Here is an 18,404-nt window from a genome sequence, read left to right on the forward strand (position 1 = left end):
TTCTAATCCCAGAAAGCCTCTAAGAGAAGAACAGTACGTAATACACATACTGCATTTGTTGTTCCTTAAAATTTCTATGCATGTAACAGTGAAAAATGGCATGCTGACCTTTCAGTAAGTACCTTAAATAAAGAGATCTCAAAGAGTGAAAGTGGAAGCTGCACATTCTGCAACTTCAAAGGAAGCAGTAGCTTCCTAAGCCCATGTGACAACAGGTTTTTAAGATTTAACTTCCTAACACTGAGTTACTGATGAAGCTCACCCACCGCCATTTTAAGTGCACATATCTCTGTCCAGTTTTACGGTGAGACATCAGATGTTCTGTTAAGGTCCGGGGTCCAATTCTATACTCACCAGAAATTGCTTCCTTGGCCTCTGGTCCCAGAATGTAGCAGGACCAAGCACAGCATCACTGTTTCCTCTTGCTCTATCTGAAAGGTGGGATGGGTACATTCCAGGTCAGCTATTTCTGCTTACCCTTGTAGAACAAAGCTGTTCCCACAGCGGGTGAGCTGAGAGGAGAAAAGTGATTGTTCCTGTCTCTGCTCCTTACAGCTCATTGTTATTGAGTGGATGGAATTAAGTATAAAATCTGAGGTGTGCGAATACCCATACAGTTCTTGTGCAGCAAGCAGTTATCTCAGTGCAAGCAAGTTGGCTTAGACAGTTCTTTGCCAATGCCAGTCCCACCACTCCTCTCTCTTTTCCTTCCTCCCAAACGAACCATTTCTCTGAAATGAGTAATTACAAATTATGGTCTGGAAGGTTTAGAAATTCTAAGTTTATATGCAGCTTTATAATATAAGCTTGTGGATTTTTAAGAGCTGTTGGGGTTTCTTCACAAAAGGACAATTCCACTGCACACACAACAAGATTTCCAGGATCAGAAGGCAGATCTGAAAGCCAGCAAATCTATGTACTTTCCATCTGCACTATTTTTAATCTATTACTCTTCATTCCTATCCAAGCCCTTTATGAGTGCCCAGAAAAAACATTTTCCAATGTAATCAGTGGGGCTTAAGATGCCTGGAAAGCTGCTCGGAAGTGAAAAGCCAACTTTTTTCTTTCTTTTTTGCTAGCATTCATTTTTTCTGCATTAGTTTCAAGTTGAAGGTTAACTTCTTCCTATATACGTATTTAGTAAGGAAAGGAATTAAAAAAGAGGTATGTAAAGGTAAAAACCTACAGATCTTTGTGCATTTGCCAGAGGTGTAGGAACCAGGACTTCATAACCAGTATCGATGACAGCACCACGTCTGCAGTTCACGTTCTGTTTTAATTACTGAACTTTATTGCAATTCTATAAATGCTTCTTTACATAAATCACACACGAGGCCTCGGTTTTGGTACTCTATAAAAACAAGTGACAGGTTGCACAAAATGCTTATTACAGACACACACAGTCATCTTAAAGCCAGTGCAGTATAGAACCGTACTAAAATCATACCTGTTTGTAAGATTAAATATATATACATTTTTTTAAAAGCCAAAAACATGGAAGTGGGATACATTAGTGATTAAATATAAGAGTATATAGTGTATAGCAGCTTTGTAAAATATTCAACTACTATCTAGTTATCTAGCAGCAACGTTGTCTAATGATTGTTAGACAGTTTGTTTCAATCAGTAGATGTTTTGTTCCAATATTTCATACAGACTGTAGATGTCTCTGATCATCACATTAGTAAGAACAGAATAGTTTCTACTTAAAGCTTTACTGACGTTTGTAAGAGTAATTACAATACTGCAACTTCACCAAAAAAGTCATCTGTTAATTGTCACCTTCATATTCCAGAGTACAAAACAGGCTGCACACTTCATTAATATTTTTTTTCTCCAATGCAGACCGTCAATGGATGGAAATTCCCAGGAGGTCTGTCTAATCCTGGCGAAGACATTGGTAAGTTCAACAGTAACAGGTCAGACATCAACAGAACTACAAAGACATTAACGCTGAAATACATAGTGACCCAACATCGCTCCTGTGACTACTCACTTCTTTGAAATAACGGCTAATGGATTAAATGACACAATCCTATGACATGAACAAGATCATATTGATTGATCTAACATCAAGATCATATTGGTTGATCTAACAAGATTAACACTGGGCAAGATCATATTGAGGGCAGGGAAGCTTTATAACATCTGCATTTGTGCAAGAGTTCTCATAAATAAGAACTTGAAGCCAACTTTTGTAGGTTTGTTGGGTATGTTGCAGTAAGAGTAAGAAGCACAGAGGACTTAAATAATCAGCAGATAACAAAAAGTAAAAGTGAGATAGCAAGTCCTCAGCTCACTCTGCAATCCAGAGCAGGGAGCTCAGTGATGTACTGAGCAAAAATCTAAAGTTTCTAGCTTTCAATATTTATGTGCAAAACAGCAATAAATACACTTGCTTCCTTCCACCCTCATCCACTGATTTGCTTACACTAAGTGCTCTTTGCACAGGACCAGCATAAGTGCAGTTCCTGACACCTGGGGCCACCTACTTTGAATCAGAGACATAAGGCACTTCTGCATTAAAAAACAAGGCTGGTTTGAGGACAGCCATCATTTCTACCTAGCACAGCACAGGTGATGCTGAACACAGCTGCTGCACTTCTGTTCAAAGCTGAATGAATAAGGGTGTGTACGAAAAGATAGAAGATTGTACTTTTCTTCTTGTATCTCACCTCCTGAAACTACAATCCACAGACTGGTTAATCCTTAAATTATACTGCATTTATTAGGTAGGTCTTGGTTTCAGAAGGTAAACTCACTCACAGTTATTTAGCCCCACATCTGTCTTCAGATAGGAATACATTCTTCTAATAAGTGAAGTTTGACGAAAACACTGCCCAGAGCAACACAGAAGCTCTACAAACAGTACTGATATCTTAAATCTGTTTCATACCTTAGAAATCTCTCCGTATTATCTTAGCAGTGATCCTATAGCAACGTGTGGAAAGCTTGTATTCCGATCCATTATTTCTACACTTGGAGAAAGTTGACTTGTAGTTTTTGTAACTCTGGAATCACGTTTCAACTGCATCGTCAAACACAGTGATAGAAATCAAAATTATTTGTTCAACACTGCAAATACATACAACACAGTGGAATGGCTTCGTGCTTTCGAAAGACCCTCAACACCGTGTTTGTTGCCTAGCCAGACGCCCTTGCACTTTGAGAGAGAGAGGATCTGGGCCAAAAGATACCAGAGGAGCTTTTGTAGTGAGGGAAGAGACTAACCAGAACAAGAGACGGCTTCACTAGGGCAATTCTGAGTACCAGCAGCCATCCCTTGAATAACAGGTGAGATTATGGATGGAGCCTGGATGTAGATATTAAGAAGGACCAGGAAGAAACAAATCACTCAGAGCTCCCCTCCTACCTCTGCTTAACAATATCACAATAAACACGATGATTATGTGCATCACATTTCAATATTACAGAAGAGATAAATTAGTAAAGCATAAAATAAAAAGTTTAATTTTTACTTTTTCCATCACTTACGTGAAATCTTACAAACTCGCAGTCACCCGAGAGTCCAAATTTTAAACGCTGTTACAACGCTTGCAAATCCTGTGATTATGTGAAGCAACAAAATATATGACTGCTACCTTTAATGAGCACAAACTGATTTGCACAAGTAATCTGTATAGCTTCATAATGGAGATTAAGCAAAGTGCACAGATCTTTCTATTTGCATATTTCTGAGATTCAAGCCCTAGTTTAACTGTCATATTTAAAATACACACATTTAATTAATATGGAAACAGAAAAGGGCACTTGATCGAAAAGAAAAGCTCAAAGCTTAAATGAAATCCCTGTTCAGTTTCCATAGCCTGCTTCAGCATTCTGCCCAATCTCAGTTGTTTACCTTCTTTGATCATTTCTGTGTAATACATCCATTGCCTAATAGTAAAAATCACTTGCCCTAGGGAGTTTGCTTTGCAACCACTGTTTTAAACCAGAGGACTGCAAGGGCCACCCTGGGGTGTGTACAACGCAGCCTCCCTAGGGGTCAGTAATGGTATATGAGTATCTTTCCCCATAGGCAGTTGCCCTGTAATTAATACTGCAGTGAAAGTTACAAGCACAAATGTTCTGCAGGCACTAGGTATTAATGGGTTTCCTATCCCACAAAGGCCTCCATATACTTGCTGTTAACTTTATGCAGGATGTTCCACTGCAAGATAGAAGACAAGTTTCAAAACTACACCCTAGACAGCATTATGGAAAGTTTCTTTCATCTGTTTGTAGCGTGTGCAAAAGAAAGGTCGTTTGCAATTAGTTTTGTTCAGGGACGTTCAACGTTCAAACGTTAGCTTGTCCTTGTGTAGAATGGCAAAGAGGCTCTGTGTTTTGAAAAGCTTGCTAAGCAGAACAGAAGACGCTTTGAGTTAGAAATGTTCTGTGATCAAAAGGTTTAAAGAGTGTTTAGCTATTCTTGTGTGTATTGAAAGAATTGCTCTCTTTGCCTAGGAGACACGGCAGTTCGAGAGGTTTTTGAAGAGACTGGCATCAAGTCAGAGTTCAAGTCCATCCTAAGCATAAGACAGCAACACAAACACCCCGGAGCCTTTGGGAAGTCAGACATGTACATCATCTGTCGCCTGCAGCCCTCCTCCTTCACCATCAACTTCTGCCAGCAGGAGTGCTTGCGGTGTGAGTGGATGGACCTCGATGAGCTTGCCAGGACAAAACATGCTACTCCCATCACGAGCAACGTAGCTAAGCTGTTACTTTACGGATACCGGGAAGGGTTTGATAAAATTGATATAACCATGAGAGAGTTTCCAGCTGTTTACACAGGCCTCTTCTACAAACTATACCACAGGGAGCTGCCTGAATCCTACAGAAACATTACATGATAGCAACAAATTTCACATGATTATATTAATAATTTACAGTTTTTATTGTAGAGTTACTTAGATCATATTAAAATTATTCATGGACTTCTTATTTTTGGGAAGAAAAAAAAATCAGTATTTATTCTCTAATAAGCTACAGATATATAAATTATTTTAAATGGCAAGTTTTCCTGTTAGCGTGCATCAGATTAGTTTCCCTTTACTCCATAAAGTGAATATAAAGTAAATAAAATAGCTCTATAGAAATCTCTAGCAGAAAATAGAAGTGTTATTGATCCTGAAAATAGATTCTCTACGTAATTTTACCTCCACACACACTGGCACAATAGGCTTACAGAGCAGTATGAAGACAGGAAGAAACATTCATGTTTTAATCTTTCTGCAAAAGTAGCTGATAACAGCAAATAACTGCTTCTATTTTTACTAGTTTGGTGAGGAGTAGGAAATTCTACCTCTTAAAGTGTAGTGTGGCATATGTTCAGGATCCGCCATGCAAATCAGCTTTTAGCAGACATTGGAAGAAAAAGGATAGCTTTCTGTCCAGGTCCAGTTTTTGGTCCGGGCTTGTACTGTCCAGTCCTTTTCAGTGCCACATACCAATCAGAGTACTTCCGTGACCGGTAAGTGTTATAGTTATTAGATTCCAAGCGCTCGAAAAAGAAACATTCCTCTGTTGCACATTTCTAAAAGAGAAAAAGAAAGGGATTATTGGTCCTTCATCACAACCCGTCAGTTGGTCTGATTCACGGGACTAACTTATGACAGTAACTTAGCAGTACATTCAGTTTTAAGAAATTTGTATGAAATGTTTCATGCTTAAAGAAAAATACAATTACTGTTAACGTATTGTTTAAAACACCTACAAAAATAATTTTTAACTATGATTCACTAATTGTCTTTAATAAAGACAGCAGATTCTATTTTGTCTTTGCTATGTAATTCTTTCTTCCTGTCTGAAATGTAGTCAGGTGTAAGAAGAGCCATGTCTGTCAGCACCGATTGACAGATCCCAGCTCCCAGGTTGAGCACGTTCATATTCATAGTATTTTCCTACACTCACTGGAGAGAAGATGCTCAGCTGCACTAAGCACCTCAGAAGGTTGAACCTGCTTTAACCAACAGTGTGACGTAGCTACTTCCACACATCTCTGCACTCGGTGGAAACCAGTGCTCCCCAAAAGTGACCATGCTGAAGAGAAAGTATCTTAATTTTCTCGTGATCCCATTCATATCAGTGAGATCATTTAAGAACAATTCTTGCAATAGATGATACCCGATTCACGAGTTTCCTTAGACGCCTATTATCTCCCACTGGAGATAAAACCTGGCTAATTTAACTCTGGTACTTTCAGCTATTGACAGTCAAGAGAAAGCATGAAAGTGTAATCTCTGTTTAACTGCATATATCCCATAGCATATTCACAACAACAACAAAAAAAGATTATCCCTGTCAATCAATAATCTTGCTCCAATAGCATAATTTGCAGCCAAATTTGCCTGCAAAACCTACACTTTAAGCAAGAAAAATACCCTCAAATAAAAGACAGATGAAGTTCACCACTGCAATTAACCTACTGGGGGAGGGAGAGCACGGCTATACATGCTTACCCTGAAAAAGAGTTTGGGATGGTTGGAGGAAGAAGGAAACATGCAAAAACTTGGAGAGAAAACAGATGTGAGGAAATTTCCTATATGAGCAGGCAACTCTTAGCTACAGTCTTCTGGTAATAATCATGGATAGATAAAGTAGCCAAACTAAACTATTCCAGACTAAAAAAAGTGAGCTTGAAAGAACCAGACCTCACAGAGAACGCACAAAAACACACACAAGAGGAGTTCACTCCTTACACATGCCCAGTTTCTGCAGCTACAAGCAATTAAGTGATTCAAATGCAGTCTATAATAAAGCAATCCATCTCCAAACATATGTCTTCAAGTCTTGGCAAGTAAAAATATAGCTCCTCCACTTAAACCATTTTCAGATAGGAGTTTTGGTTTCTAAGGAAAAGAACTTGGAAGAAAAATACCCATGGTTAATTTATCATTTTTATAAATGACTAATGTTTAAAATTGCATTAACCAAATGAATTTTCAAATGATTTACATTTTAAATAATCATTCTGAAGAATATTATATTGTAATGCCTTTCAGTGTAGCAGTAGAAAAATAGATGCATTAACCATCTCAGGCCCCAGTGATTCAAGTCTGAAATGGATTACAGGCAACCAAAACTTGGAGCCCAGTGTAGGTAAGTGCCGTACAGCTGCCCAAAGTGGAAACTGAAGCCCTGTGCTGGGCTCAGCCTCAGCTGCCACCAGCATGGAAAACCACGGTGGACCAAAGCAGGCACCAATGGTCTGGATACGAGTGAAAGACAACTTGGCACAAAAGCAACACAATCACAGTTCAAAGAGATGCATTTCTCCTATTAGGCTTCCTCATATTTTTCAGGTTTACAAAGAAAACAGATTAAACTCCCCAAACACATATCCATGCAACTTGTGGGTGTTATCAAAATAATCAAAAATTGGGATAAAATAAAAAAAAAATAAGATAATCTATTTCTTAAATTGATAAAGATGACTTAGACAGGTGCCACGTGGTTTGCTCCGGGCACTGAAATCCTCATTTTTGCACTAAGCTTACCTGGCAAATATTCTTGTGCCACAATTCAAATCCCTGACACTAAAGGGAAGAACGTCCCTTCAGTCTGGCAGAGCCTGCCTGATCACAGCTAAACCACATCATCGTGACTCTACTGACAATTTATTTGTTGTGAAATAGGAAAGTCGGTCAAAAACACAGTTCTTCCTTTCATGGGAAATTTTGAGACATTTCTTCATAAAATGAAATAATCAGAAACATCTGATTCCATAAAGTGAAAATACTTGGTGTAATTAAATGAAACTAGAAAGTCAAAATAAAACACAGTAGCCATATTAGAAGTGAAATGTTTTGATTTTGCCATTAAAAATCTGATGGAGTTCTGAAAAAATATTTGTGAGAAAATATTTTTGTTAAAAGAGCATTTTCCAAGGAAGGCTTTAGATGAGCTGCATCAATCATCAGCCATCTCCTCCACCGACCAGACCAGTAAGCACCACCACGCTCCCACAACAACGGAACCTCTTGGCAAACAGAGGGCACACAGCAGCTTAATGAAAAGCCATGTCTACGTTTCAAGACAGGAATGCAGCCCACCACGCAAAGCACCACTATAAGAAGTAAGATGCTGGCTAAGCAATAAGTCATTTCGCAAAAATCAAACTAGGCACAAACCACAAAGACAAAGAACCCAACTGGAAGAAAAGCAAGGCTGAATGATGATTTTCAAATGGATTTGTGAAGCTGATAGTTTGCTTATTAAACATTACTTTACAGATCGATACTTGAGACTGGAAAGTAATGAGAAAGAAGACAGAAAACAGACATTAAGAAGTGTTTACATAAGACCAGCACGCCTACCCGATGTCATAAGGGGTAACTAGGCCTTAAAATGTTTGTTTCACATAGCAGAAACCTGGCTCGCACAACAAAGCAAGAGGCAAGCACAGATAGGAGAGCCTGCAATTACAAAAGAGCCAAACATATCCGGGAGAAGGGATAAACTATATAAAGTGATGCATGCATCTGTGCAATACCAAAGAGATTCTGAATCGTGGTATCTCGAAACAAACAGGTCCTGAAAGATGGGCATGCTGTTAGCTGACGAATCACTTGGCAACGTACCAACGCCTATGAACAAAACTGAACAGAGAAGGAACATGGGCTTAGGCTCGTTTGCTGGTGACTAAGAAGGTGATCAGACAAGGAAAAAATACAAAAATACAAAAAAAAATGGAGGAAATAACCAGCAGTTTCACCACAGTAATTTGTGAAGACTTCGTAATGTTTAGGGGTTTAATGTTCTTCCTGGGAACAAATCTATCTTTCAAATGCTGTCGTAAATGGAAAGTATGCTAGTCAAAACTAGTGATGGAAAAGCACAGAATACTGAAATAGAGAATCAAACAGCTGCTTAGAAATTAAAGCTCAACAGTATTTTTAAAGGAATACCCAAAGATCTCAGCAGATACAAATTTACGTGCGCTGATGAGATCGCTTCAGCACAAAAATTTCCAGCACGTGCTCTTACAAAGCAACAAATGAAACAACCCTCCTCAAACTGAAAAAGAAATACTGGCAATTATGCACAGTTCCATGGACGTGTTTATAGGCAGAAAAGAGCAGAAGCACAACTGGCCACTAACTCACAGAAATCCTCATGGAAAACACGGCTTGTGCTTCAGAGAACAATCGCAGAACTGCAGAAATAGTCATTAGATGTGAAACATGGGCTGGATGAAGAACAAAACCTTCTTAGAGCAAAGAGTTTTCTCCTATGAATAGCAAACCTGAAGGGTTGCAGGAAGCAGTGCTTGCAGCAAACGCAATTCAAGTAATAGCCATTTCCAAAACCACTGTGCGTTGCTGCAACAGAGGCACATCCTACAAAGAAGGATACAATCCAGAGCCACTGTGCAACAGGAGACTGCAAATCCCAAATACAAACACAGCCAACTGCTCGTAATTTTACAACTGATGCCAAATGTTTACTTTGACCATTCACTGCTGCTTAGGCTAAGGAGGGCAATTTGAACAGGAAGCAGTACGCCAGCGCACCAGTACCACAGGAAATTCCCAATTATCCTTAATACAAGAATAGCACAGTGGACTACTATTCACATTTTCTTCAACTGATCTGTCAAAACATCCAAGTAAATAACACTGTAACTTGAAACGGGTTATTTAACTATATTCCCAGGCGTAAACAAAACCTGTTTGGAGAAGCAAGAGATGGCGCACTATGTGGCTGAGAAGCACACCAGGGCTCCCTGCACACACAAAGCTGTTGAAATGTTCTGTTTGCCTTTGGACTAATTTCTCTTAGGCAGGGACTGCACTGACAAGTGACTTCTGTAGCCCTTTGCCTGCGCCCTTCACTAGCTGCAGTTCAGCTGGGGTTAGGAATTCACTTTATTATTGACACCTGTTCCCAGTGTTGTTAGCTAGGATATAGAATCCAAGTGTGACTATTTTCAAGATACCAAAAGCATCAGAGCTAGTTTAAAACTAAAATTCTAGTGGGATGCTCCACAGCGGTATTTCATTGGACATAACATTTAAAGATTGTTTGAATTCAAAGTTATGAACATGGACAGGAGGTTTTTTTTTTCTTGCAAGGTTGCCCAGAGAGCTATAGAAGCTCCTGGAGGTGCTCAAGGTCAGGCCGGACGAGGCCCGGGGCAGCCTGAACTGGTGGGGGGCAACCAGCCCACAGCAGGGGTTTGGGACTGGGGGGACTTTGAGGCCCTGTGCAACCCAAGCCATTCTATGATTCTACAATTTACAGCCTCTATTTAAGATTTAGGCCTTGGAGATCTTATTACCTTTCAGATTCTGCTAAACAGATTGGCTTCAAAACACAATTAAAAATTAATGCGATAGCAATAAAAAAGAATAGAGTTTCAATTAAAATTAGTGCTAACAAACTGGTTTTAATTTTTTTTTTTTTAACTCTATCACTACATTGGCAAAAATGTTTTTCTTGCCAACTCACTAGCTTGGAAGTGTACGTACTCAAACAAACTTGTTATATACAGGCTACTGCCAAAAACATCAAAGTTTTGTACAAGTTGGCTTTACCTTCTACTTTAAAAGGGTCTTTACCATCACTTCTGTGAAAGGAAGCTTAAGAGGAAAAAATTACTCTGGAGGAAAAAAAGGGAGAACATTTATTCTTTGTTTTTTCTCATTTCCTTCCCCACACGTTCACTCTGACTTCTCTCCCTTAGTGCCAGTCCAGTTAAATTCTTTAGCATGCACTGCTGTTTGTAGGTGAGCACAGAAATCTCTCTCTTAATTGACACAAGTTTTTCCGAGCTAATTTCTCCCCTATGCAACGCACAAACCGAAAAGAGGACCTAGCAGTAAGATACAGAGAGATACATTAAGAAATGCTGCTTACCAGTGCCAGCAATCTGCCATCCTCCTTCATAGCCAGAAAGCGGTTTGCACTTACGCCTTTGATTGATACTACTCCTCTTTCTTCTGCTTGAAGCTGCAGTTTGACTGTGAAAAACAGGACAAAGTTATTATGAAATTGGCAAGGGTAAGGTAAGTTATTCTCCTATACACGTTTCAGATGGAAGCAATTCAAAACAAAACAAAACATACAACTCCTGAAGCAATACTTTATGGCCCTGTCAGCTGCTTACAGATGGGAACTTGTTAGTATTCTTAGAGAGCTATCTCTTAATGCTTATGGAACAGCAGCAGAGAGACTGTATGGTTAGGCTGCCAATGCTTGAAGGCATGAGTATGTTCTCTGGTTAAGGCTTAGGACTACGCAGCTAGGTACTACCATACCTCCGTGGGAGCTGCTAAACATCCCACGGGTTCCCAGCAGACAGCACTGATGCACTTCAAGTGTGACCTCCAGCAATAAGCAAACAGGAAGAACGGCAAAAGTAGACAACTATAGCAAAGACGCAAGAGACGGTGCTGTACAAATTAGGAACATGAAAGTGGACGCAATCCATTAAAAGAAACAAAAACAAAAAACACTAGCAGCCCTCTAAATAGTCATGATTTCTTGAAAGCTGGTAGGAACACATCTACCTACTGACGAGGAAACAGAACAAAGCCTGAACTGAGTTTTCTGGTCACGAGTGAAACTCAGTAGTTCAGATTAACACACAAATGTTTCCCCCTTAACTCGCAGCTTGTCTCAAGACATGAAGATAAGCATTTTTCTTTTTCTTTCACAGTTCCTCACATCACCGCATTCAGAATGACGAATCGTGCCTTAAGCAGTTAAAATAACTGAACGTAGCGCCCAGGAAGTTTGCAAATACATTGCATTTCTTCCAAATTCCAACAAGAGTATCTGCGATATGCTAACTCACAGCCCAGACTTTTCAGCCATTAGTACATAGGACTGAGAATCTTCACAATGCCTCAGGTTTTTGAGGCTTGAAAGAAATCTAAACGCTGTGCCGGAGCTTCCCTTCTTCTGGAGAATTAGCAGAGGGAGAAACAGCAACATGCACGTTGTCGTAAGCCTCAGCGAGGGCACTTTTCAATCCCAACCATTTCAAAACATCTCCCTCTGAAAATTCAACTCTGATTATTTAAAATGTCACTTGGAAAAGGTCCATACAGCAACTACGACATGCACTCTGGACCGCGTACAACTTCACATGTGGTCCTCTCTCTCCCCCTCCCCCCGCGCTCAAAGAAAAACTAAGCCTTTCCTCGTGGCTCTGCTCCACTGAGGGCTTGCCCGAACAGTACAATTTTATCTGATTTCTGCTAAAAAACAAACACAACCATCTCAGTAACAGTTCCCCAAATCCCTACTTGCCCCCTGTTCTGGACGGCCACTCATTGCAGACAAAACTGGACCTGCTTAGCACGCAGAAGCAATCCCAGATTTTCCTGTGCAGTGCTGTGCTTTCACTCTCAGGGATTTTTAAGAGAACGGTATTTCCATGGCGGAAAGCAAGAGCATTGCAACACAGCCATCCACAAAATAAGGAACGGCAGAGGAATAGCTTCTCGCCTTCCTGGGGTACTTGGAGAAAAAACACTTTTGCCAATGAATTGCAGCAGCTAAAGAAAGAACAACCAATGTGTTGCAAGCTGCTATGGGTTACGTGCCCATCAGGTGTTAGAGTGAAGGACATGACTCATCTGGTGTGAGATTTATTGGCGTTTCCAAAAACCAACTGGACTGAAGTTCTGTTCTCATCCCAGAAATTATTTTGGGAATTAGCAGGAAAAAAAAGAAAAAGAAAAAAGAAAAAAAAATATTTTGCATTTGAAAATGCAATAGAGAGAGATCTAAGTGTGACAAAGCCCAGCAAGAGGAAACGACAGCTACACTTGGAAGCACCCAGCAATGGACTTGGATCGGTTTGGGTTTGTTGCTGAGAACCAGCACCCCCAGCTCACGTCCTGTATTGTAAGATGGGTATTGCAGTTTGGTGGGATGAGTCTGACAGCCAATACCGGTATATGAGCCTCATGTACCTCTCTGCTCTCATGAAGTGTTATCAATTCTTCTAGTTAAAGATGTATTAGAATTATAAAGCTTCACCCTTTAACCCACAGAATAAATGTCTGAAGCAACAGTAAGGTTTGCAGTGGAAGCATCTCCCAGGATTCTGAGGGTGGCTGTGGCTCATTCGACTTTTCGTTTTGGGGAAAAGATTTTGCAGCCCAAATGGAAGACCTCTTGTTTTATTTCTGCTTTTCGGAAGGAAAGGACTGAAAAAGACCTAAATAGTGGGAACACCAGGAATGTGAAACCTTTGGGATAACTGTCGCAAACTCTTTTTCAAGCATTCCATCAGATTTTATAAGTGTACTGGCAGACACTGTGTTTACACTGACTCCTCTAATTTTTTTACGGATCTGAAGCCAAATTAATGCAAATGCTACACTGTAAAGAATAAGTGGTTTGTTACGGATTATATACCCGTTGCCATTTTACACAAATAAAAAAACATCAATAACCAAGATCTTTCCACATCACTAATAGCCCGAGACTTCCAAGGAACAGAGAAATCTCAGCTTTTGTAAAAAGACAGCCGAAACGCTGAATTTCACGCCAGCATCCAGTACCTGAAACACAGCCCTCCCTGCATTAGGCCAACATCAGAGCTGTGAGTAACCTGTCAGTAACATGCTTAACAAGGAACAGCTGTGCCAACCATCTGAAAAGCAAAGTGATGAGGTTTAGCTGAACAGAACTTCATAGAATAATTGGCACTGCTGACCCGTATCTTTTGTGGCCCTTAAGTCACCAACAGCAATTGTTGAAACATGAGCCATCATTTTAGATGTATTCATAACATTTGTCTTTAGCGTACTTGAACCTCAAAACCATGAAAACCTTTGGATATGATGGTGGATAATCTTGAGACGTGACAGCAACCACCCCACGCCTTAAAACCATGCTCATCAGCTGTTTCCCCTTGACAAATGTAAGTCATTTAATCAAGAAGTTTGTAACCCAGGAACATCGTCAAACAGCTAATTGTGAACCCAGGGGCCCAAAGGGTGTGTTTTCCCAGTTATTTTCACAGTCCTTTGAGAGGGCCCCTCCAGCACAGCACAACGTACGTACGTGCTTCGCTATTCACATTCACTGCACACCCTTAAGTTTGTGGTGAATGCCAATGTTGTTGGTGTTTGGTGGCAACAAAAGACTCTGCACGCTGAGCGAATGCCTTTGGGACTAAAGGCTGCGTCACTGCAAGTTTATAAAACATACAGCACTCCCATCCCAATTATAACCTATACAACTTTACTACAAAGGAACATTCACTACTGCTAATAAGACTTCCTTTTGCATTTCTCCCCAGTAAAGTGAAATGAGGTCACCTTCCCTTTGTCTACCGAGTAAGAAGAAATGAACTGAAAGACGGAGAAATTTCTTCTGCCACAGTAGAAACACTCAGGAAGGAGGATAGTGTGGTGTCTTCAGGAAGATATAAACAGGATTATGAGAGATGAATGGAAGAAAGATAAAGTTAAGACAATGAACTATAATTAGAAGATGAATTTGAGGCCATCTTCTGCAACAGCCTTCTCATACTTGAAGACAGGATTACAGAAGTATCCTCTGAGCAGCTTCCTTGCTCCTGTGCTTTGCATGATCACAAAACTTCTACTGGACAAAGGAATTGGTTCACAAACCACAAGATATGGCTGTAACAACGTGGCCCATTATACTGCAGCAGGAAAGAGTGCTGGCCTAGGAGCTGCAGTACTAGATGCAGAAGGGTGACATTCTCAAACCCAAATTAAGTTAATAATGGATATTTATTGCCTTTGGGGCAGAATGTATCCAACAAATTTTTAAACCAGAAAGTTGGTGTGTTTTTGTTAATTTTTTTGTTTGTTTGTTTTTAATAATAAATACATGCTTTTGTTTATTTGTTTAGAAAAAATATATATATGGCTCAAGAGACAGAAGCACTGAAAGCATTCCAGCTGCAGGGAAAAGATATGTGATATAAAAGGGCACATGACGGACAAGTCTCCCTTTGCTCACTCTGCAGGTGACATCAGGAGCTTCGTTCACACTGCTTTCCTGGCAGCCCCATTCCCTAACTGCTGTGCAGCAAGAAGCCTGGAGGCAAAATATCCCAGCTGGGCCATCAACCCTCTGTAATTAACTTGCCCTTGCAGCAAAAACTGAATTTTATTTTATTTTTGCATGGGAATCGTTTTGCAAAAGTTGAGAGAAACTCATGGTAACACAATGAAAAAAAAATCCCCAGATCTGTAATAATAATTAAAAAAATAATAATTAAAATTTACAAATCTGTTTGTCATCTTCTTGAACTGCGAAGTGCTTTCACACAGAGGACTACATCCAAATTCTTTCCCCAGCTGCTAATTGAGAGCAGCGCATCCCACCTCCGAAGTGTGGGAATTCTACATCTTACTGGCAGCTGAGCTGAGAGAGCTCAGGTCCCCAAGCTGATACACATCACACACCAACAGCACTGACTGCAGCACCGTGCTCCTGCTCTGCAGCCAGCAGAGCCCTGCAGGCACTCACGGTACCGCTGGCCTGTGCACAACAGACTGCAGTCACGCCACCGATGTGACCATCCCCCTTGCACAGGATGCATGGCCAAGGCAGATCTACAGGTTAAACTAGCCAGTGTGTTTGAGAAAGAATGATAAATGGCCATTTACTTCACCATTAGGAGAGGCTCCTGTAAGAATATGAAGGTTGAAAAGTGATATTCAATAGCACTGTGGCTGGCAAGGTTTCCATCAGATCTCTGTTACCAACTGCATCTTTCCCACGCTTTTTCTGAGAGCTCAAAAAGTATTTCCAACTCAGTTTTGCGTACTCCAGTAGAGGAAAGAATTTTACAGCCAAGTAGCACAATGCAGACAGAGCAGATGCCTGCAAACGTGGAGAATGCAGAAACCCTGTATGTTTTCCAGAAGGTCTTCTATTGACCTGAGCGCCAGAACCGAAGAGTTACATGCACAGAGAAAACTCCAAGGTCCTCTTACGGCTCTCCCAACCCAGCAAAGGTTTCGTACAGGCCCAGACCAAATAACGCTACGCTGACTTAAATCATCCCAAATGGTTTTATCGTTCTGCATCATAAAGGGTTCAGCCAAAAACCTCCCAGAAAATGGGCTTATTTAGAAGATCGTGGCAAAATCTAGAAATGTGATGTTTTAGAATGAGAGAGCTACGGGTTTTGCCTGGGGCAACAGCTGTGTGCGAGGGCACGCACTGCGATTTCACTCATGGCAGCTGTGATGTTTGGGGGCAGCAGTGCCATAGCATCACAAAAGAGGAGGGAAAGCAAGGGTCAGAGTGAGGGGAAAAAATGGCAAAAACACATGAAGAAAAAAGAACAGAGAGATGTAAAGAGCAAGCTGCAATGGAGAAGGGGCAGGGCAAGCATGCTATACCTGAGGTCACTGTGCTGCAGCTCAGGGAAGTGGGATTTGAGATGTATGAGTGGAGTCACATCTCCTTTTTCCTGCACAAGGAAATGGGAAATTTACCTACTACATCAGAAATCGTGAATTAAGTATGTGCCATGAGCTCTTGGCTTTGGGTACACTCGCACAGCAAAGGAAGGAGGGATAAAGGCTTAAACTACACTTGCACTATAGCTGACTTAGTGAAAATCACGGCAAGAGGATCTCAGCACAGACACAGCCACGATCTCATGGGATTCAGGTCAGATGGGCCCCTGCCTACCCCAGCCTCCTGCTCAGGGCCCGTCACCCCACAGAGAAAACCCCACCACCCAATCTCACTGCAGTCAGCCACCCAAGCTAAACCTGAGCTCGCAAGGGCTCACCAACACGCCCTGCAGCCACACCTGCTGCTGCTGTAAGACGGACCACTGCCCCCACCCCACGCACCCAGGTTTCTGCTCTGCACTGTTTTCTTTCTGCACTGAAACGTTGCTTCCAGGGCTCAAGCAGGTGATCTGGATGTCCGCTGCCAGCGCACACAGCTCTGAGTTTTCCTGCTTCTCTCTCTCTCTCACACTTAAGACAGTGGCTCTTTTCATGACTGTAAAACCGTCATTAAATCCCTGCAGGAACGTGATGGGAAATACATTTTACCAAGAGGAATCCGGGCCCCCAGGCACTGACCAACTCCAAGAGATCATATGCATGTTGTGAATATCTCAACAGCAAATGCAGAGCACTCGGACACAGCAAAAAACAGAGCAGCTTACAGACCCTGGAAAAAGAGAAGGAACTTGATACTACTTCAGGCTGTTTGCACTAATACATAGCTGCTTCATTGGAACTGGAAAGGTCATTAGCCACGCACCTTGGTTTACAAGAAGGGAGAGTTTCTGTACCCCCGAAAGCCCCAGGCTGCACGTCCCTGGATCAATGACTGCATTACTGCAGTCTCTGCTACGGAAAAGAGAAATCCAAGCCAAAGGTTCAGGGCCCATCTCCAACATATTTGCAGAGGCCCTGTAAGGAAAACCCTTCCACAAGGCCCCCGAATGACACCGCTGCAGAGCTGCTGCGCCAGCTCCACGCTGGTTGTCCTCTGCAGCTCCATGCCTGAAGAAAATAGCAGGGCAGCAACACTCCACAGCCTTGCTGCTATGGAGGCAGAACAACTCCGGAGGGAGTGAAAATCAGAAACGTGAGGTTCAGAAAAAAAAAAAAAAGGGATGGGGGGAAGAGAAATAACAATTGATATTTTGCTAAACATAAGGCCCTCTGAGTTTCCACTCCTGCACGCTGTGTGGCTGAAGCTGACAATTCCTTCATGCTCGGGGCAACTCCTATTCCCAGCCAGGTGTCCAGCAGGACACAGTTGGCTGCGCTTGCTCCACACTGCACACACCAAACCTCCCAGACCTGTGGGCTGGCTCAAAGATAGACGTGCACGCACACACGCACAGCACCTCCGCTTTGGCACTTCCAGACAACTGCCCTGTGGGTCAGAGATCCAAACCCCAGTGAGCCAGCGATGCCTACTGAACTCAATCTCTAGCAATCAGAAACATCCTGGGCCATATTTCTCACACGTGTAGCACATTCATGCCTTCTGCTAACTGACAGACTTTGCACCCAAGGTACCTCCAAGTCCTGAGACTGCAAATGGAAAACACCATTTTGCTTGCTGACGTCCATTGAAAACAACATTACCATCAGCAGAACTGCTAAAATCCGCACTGCCCGAAGCCCAGAACACACGTGCAGGGTGGGCAGGAGGGACACAGACAAAAAGCAGCAAGCGGGCCCCAGCACAAGAAGTGGCGGTCACTTCATAAACAAAAACCACTGAACAGCAACAACAACAAAAAATAATGAAGCAAATGAAGTGCCACACTAAGAAACAGTGAGTCACGCTCCCATACAAAGGCACATTTCTTTGCTTTCGCATGACAGCATTCTAAGTGTATCTTTTTCCTTTTTGCCAGCCAGAGGCATAAAACCACTTGCAGACAGACCTAAGGTCTTTAAAATGTAAACATC

At 41.6% G+C, this 18,404-nt stretch overlaps 2 protein-coding genes across 3 annotated transcripts in view; one reads left to right on the plus strand and one right to left on the minus strand.

Moving 5' to 3' along the window:
- Window positions 1–1,257: 1,257 nt before the first annotated feature.
- FGF2 (fibroblast growth factor 2) overlaps window positions 1,258–18,404 on the minus strand; it is a 30,083-nt gene continuing 12,936 nt past the window's right edge. The window contains exons 2-3 of one of the 2 annotated variants that reach the window (XM_046939941.1): window positions 10,864–10,967; window positions 1,258–5,539 (exon numbers count right to left, since the gene is read on the minus strand). In XM_046939941.1, the coding sequence (XP_046795897.1) occupies window positions 5,354–5,539; window positions 10,864–10,967 (290 nt within the window). In that variant the 3' untranslated portion in view covers window positions 1,258–5,353. The remainder of the gene's footprint in view (window positions 5,540–10,863; window positions 10,968–18,404) is intronic. The other variant, NM_205433.2, reaches the window with a different exon arrangement.
- Window positions 1,763–5,776, plus strand: NUDT6 (nudix hydrolase 6). The gene is made up of 2 exons (XM_003641202.5): window positions 1,763–1,900; window positions 4,468–5,776. Exons 1-2 carry the CDS (start codon window positions 1,840–1,842, stop codon window positions 4,854–4,856), a joined length of 450 nt encoding a protein of 149 aa, XP_003641250.2. The 5' UTR covers window positions 1,763–1,839; the 3' UTR covers window positions 4,857–5,776.

The sequence above is a fragment of the Gallus gallus genome, chromosome 4, assembly GCF_016699485.2.
Source record: "Gallus gallus isolate bGalGal1 chromosome 4, bGalGal1.mat.broiler.GRCg7b, whole genome shotgun sequence".
Lineage (NCBI taxonomy): Eukaryota > Metazoa > Chordata > Aves > Galliformes > Phasianidae > Gallus > Gallus gallus.

Coding starts and splice junctions, on each gene's coding strand:
- NUDT6 (XM_003641202.5), top strand. CDS start 1,840: ATGCAGACCGTCAATGGATGGAAATTCCCAGGAGGTCTGTCTAATCCT. Junction 1,901..4,467: donor TAATCCTGGCGAAGACATTG/GTAAGTTCAACA, acceptor CTCTTTGCCTAG/GAGACACGGCAGTTCGAGAG.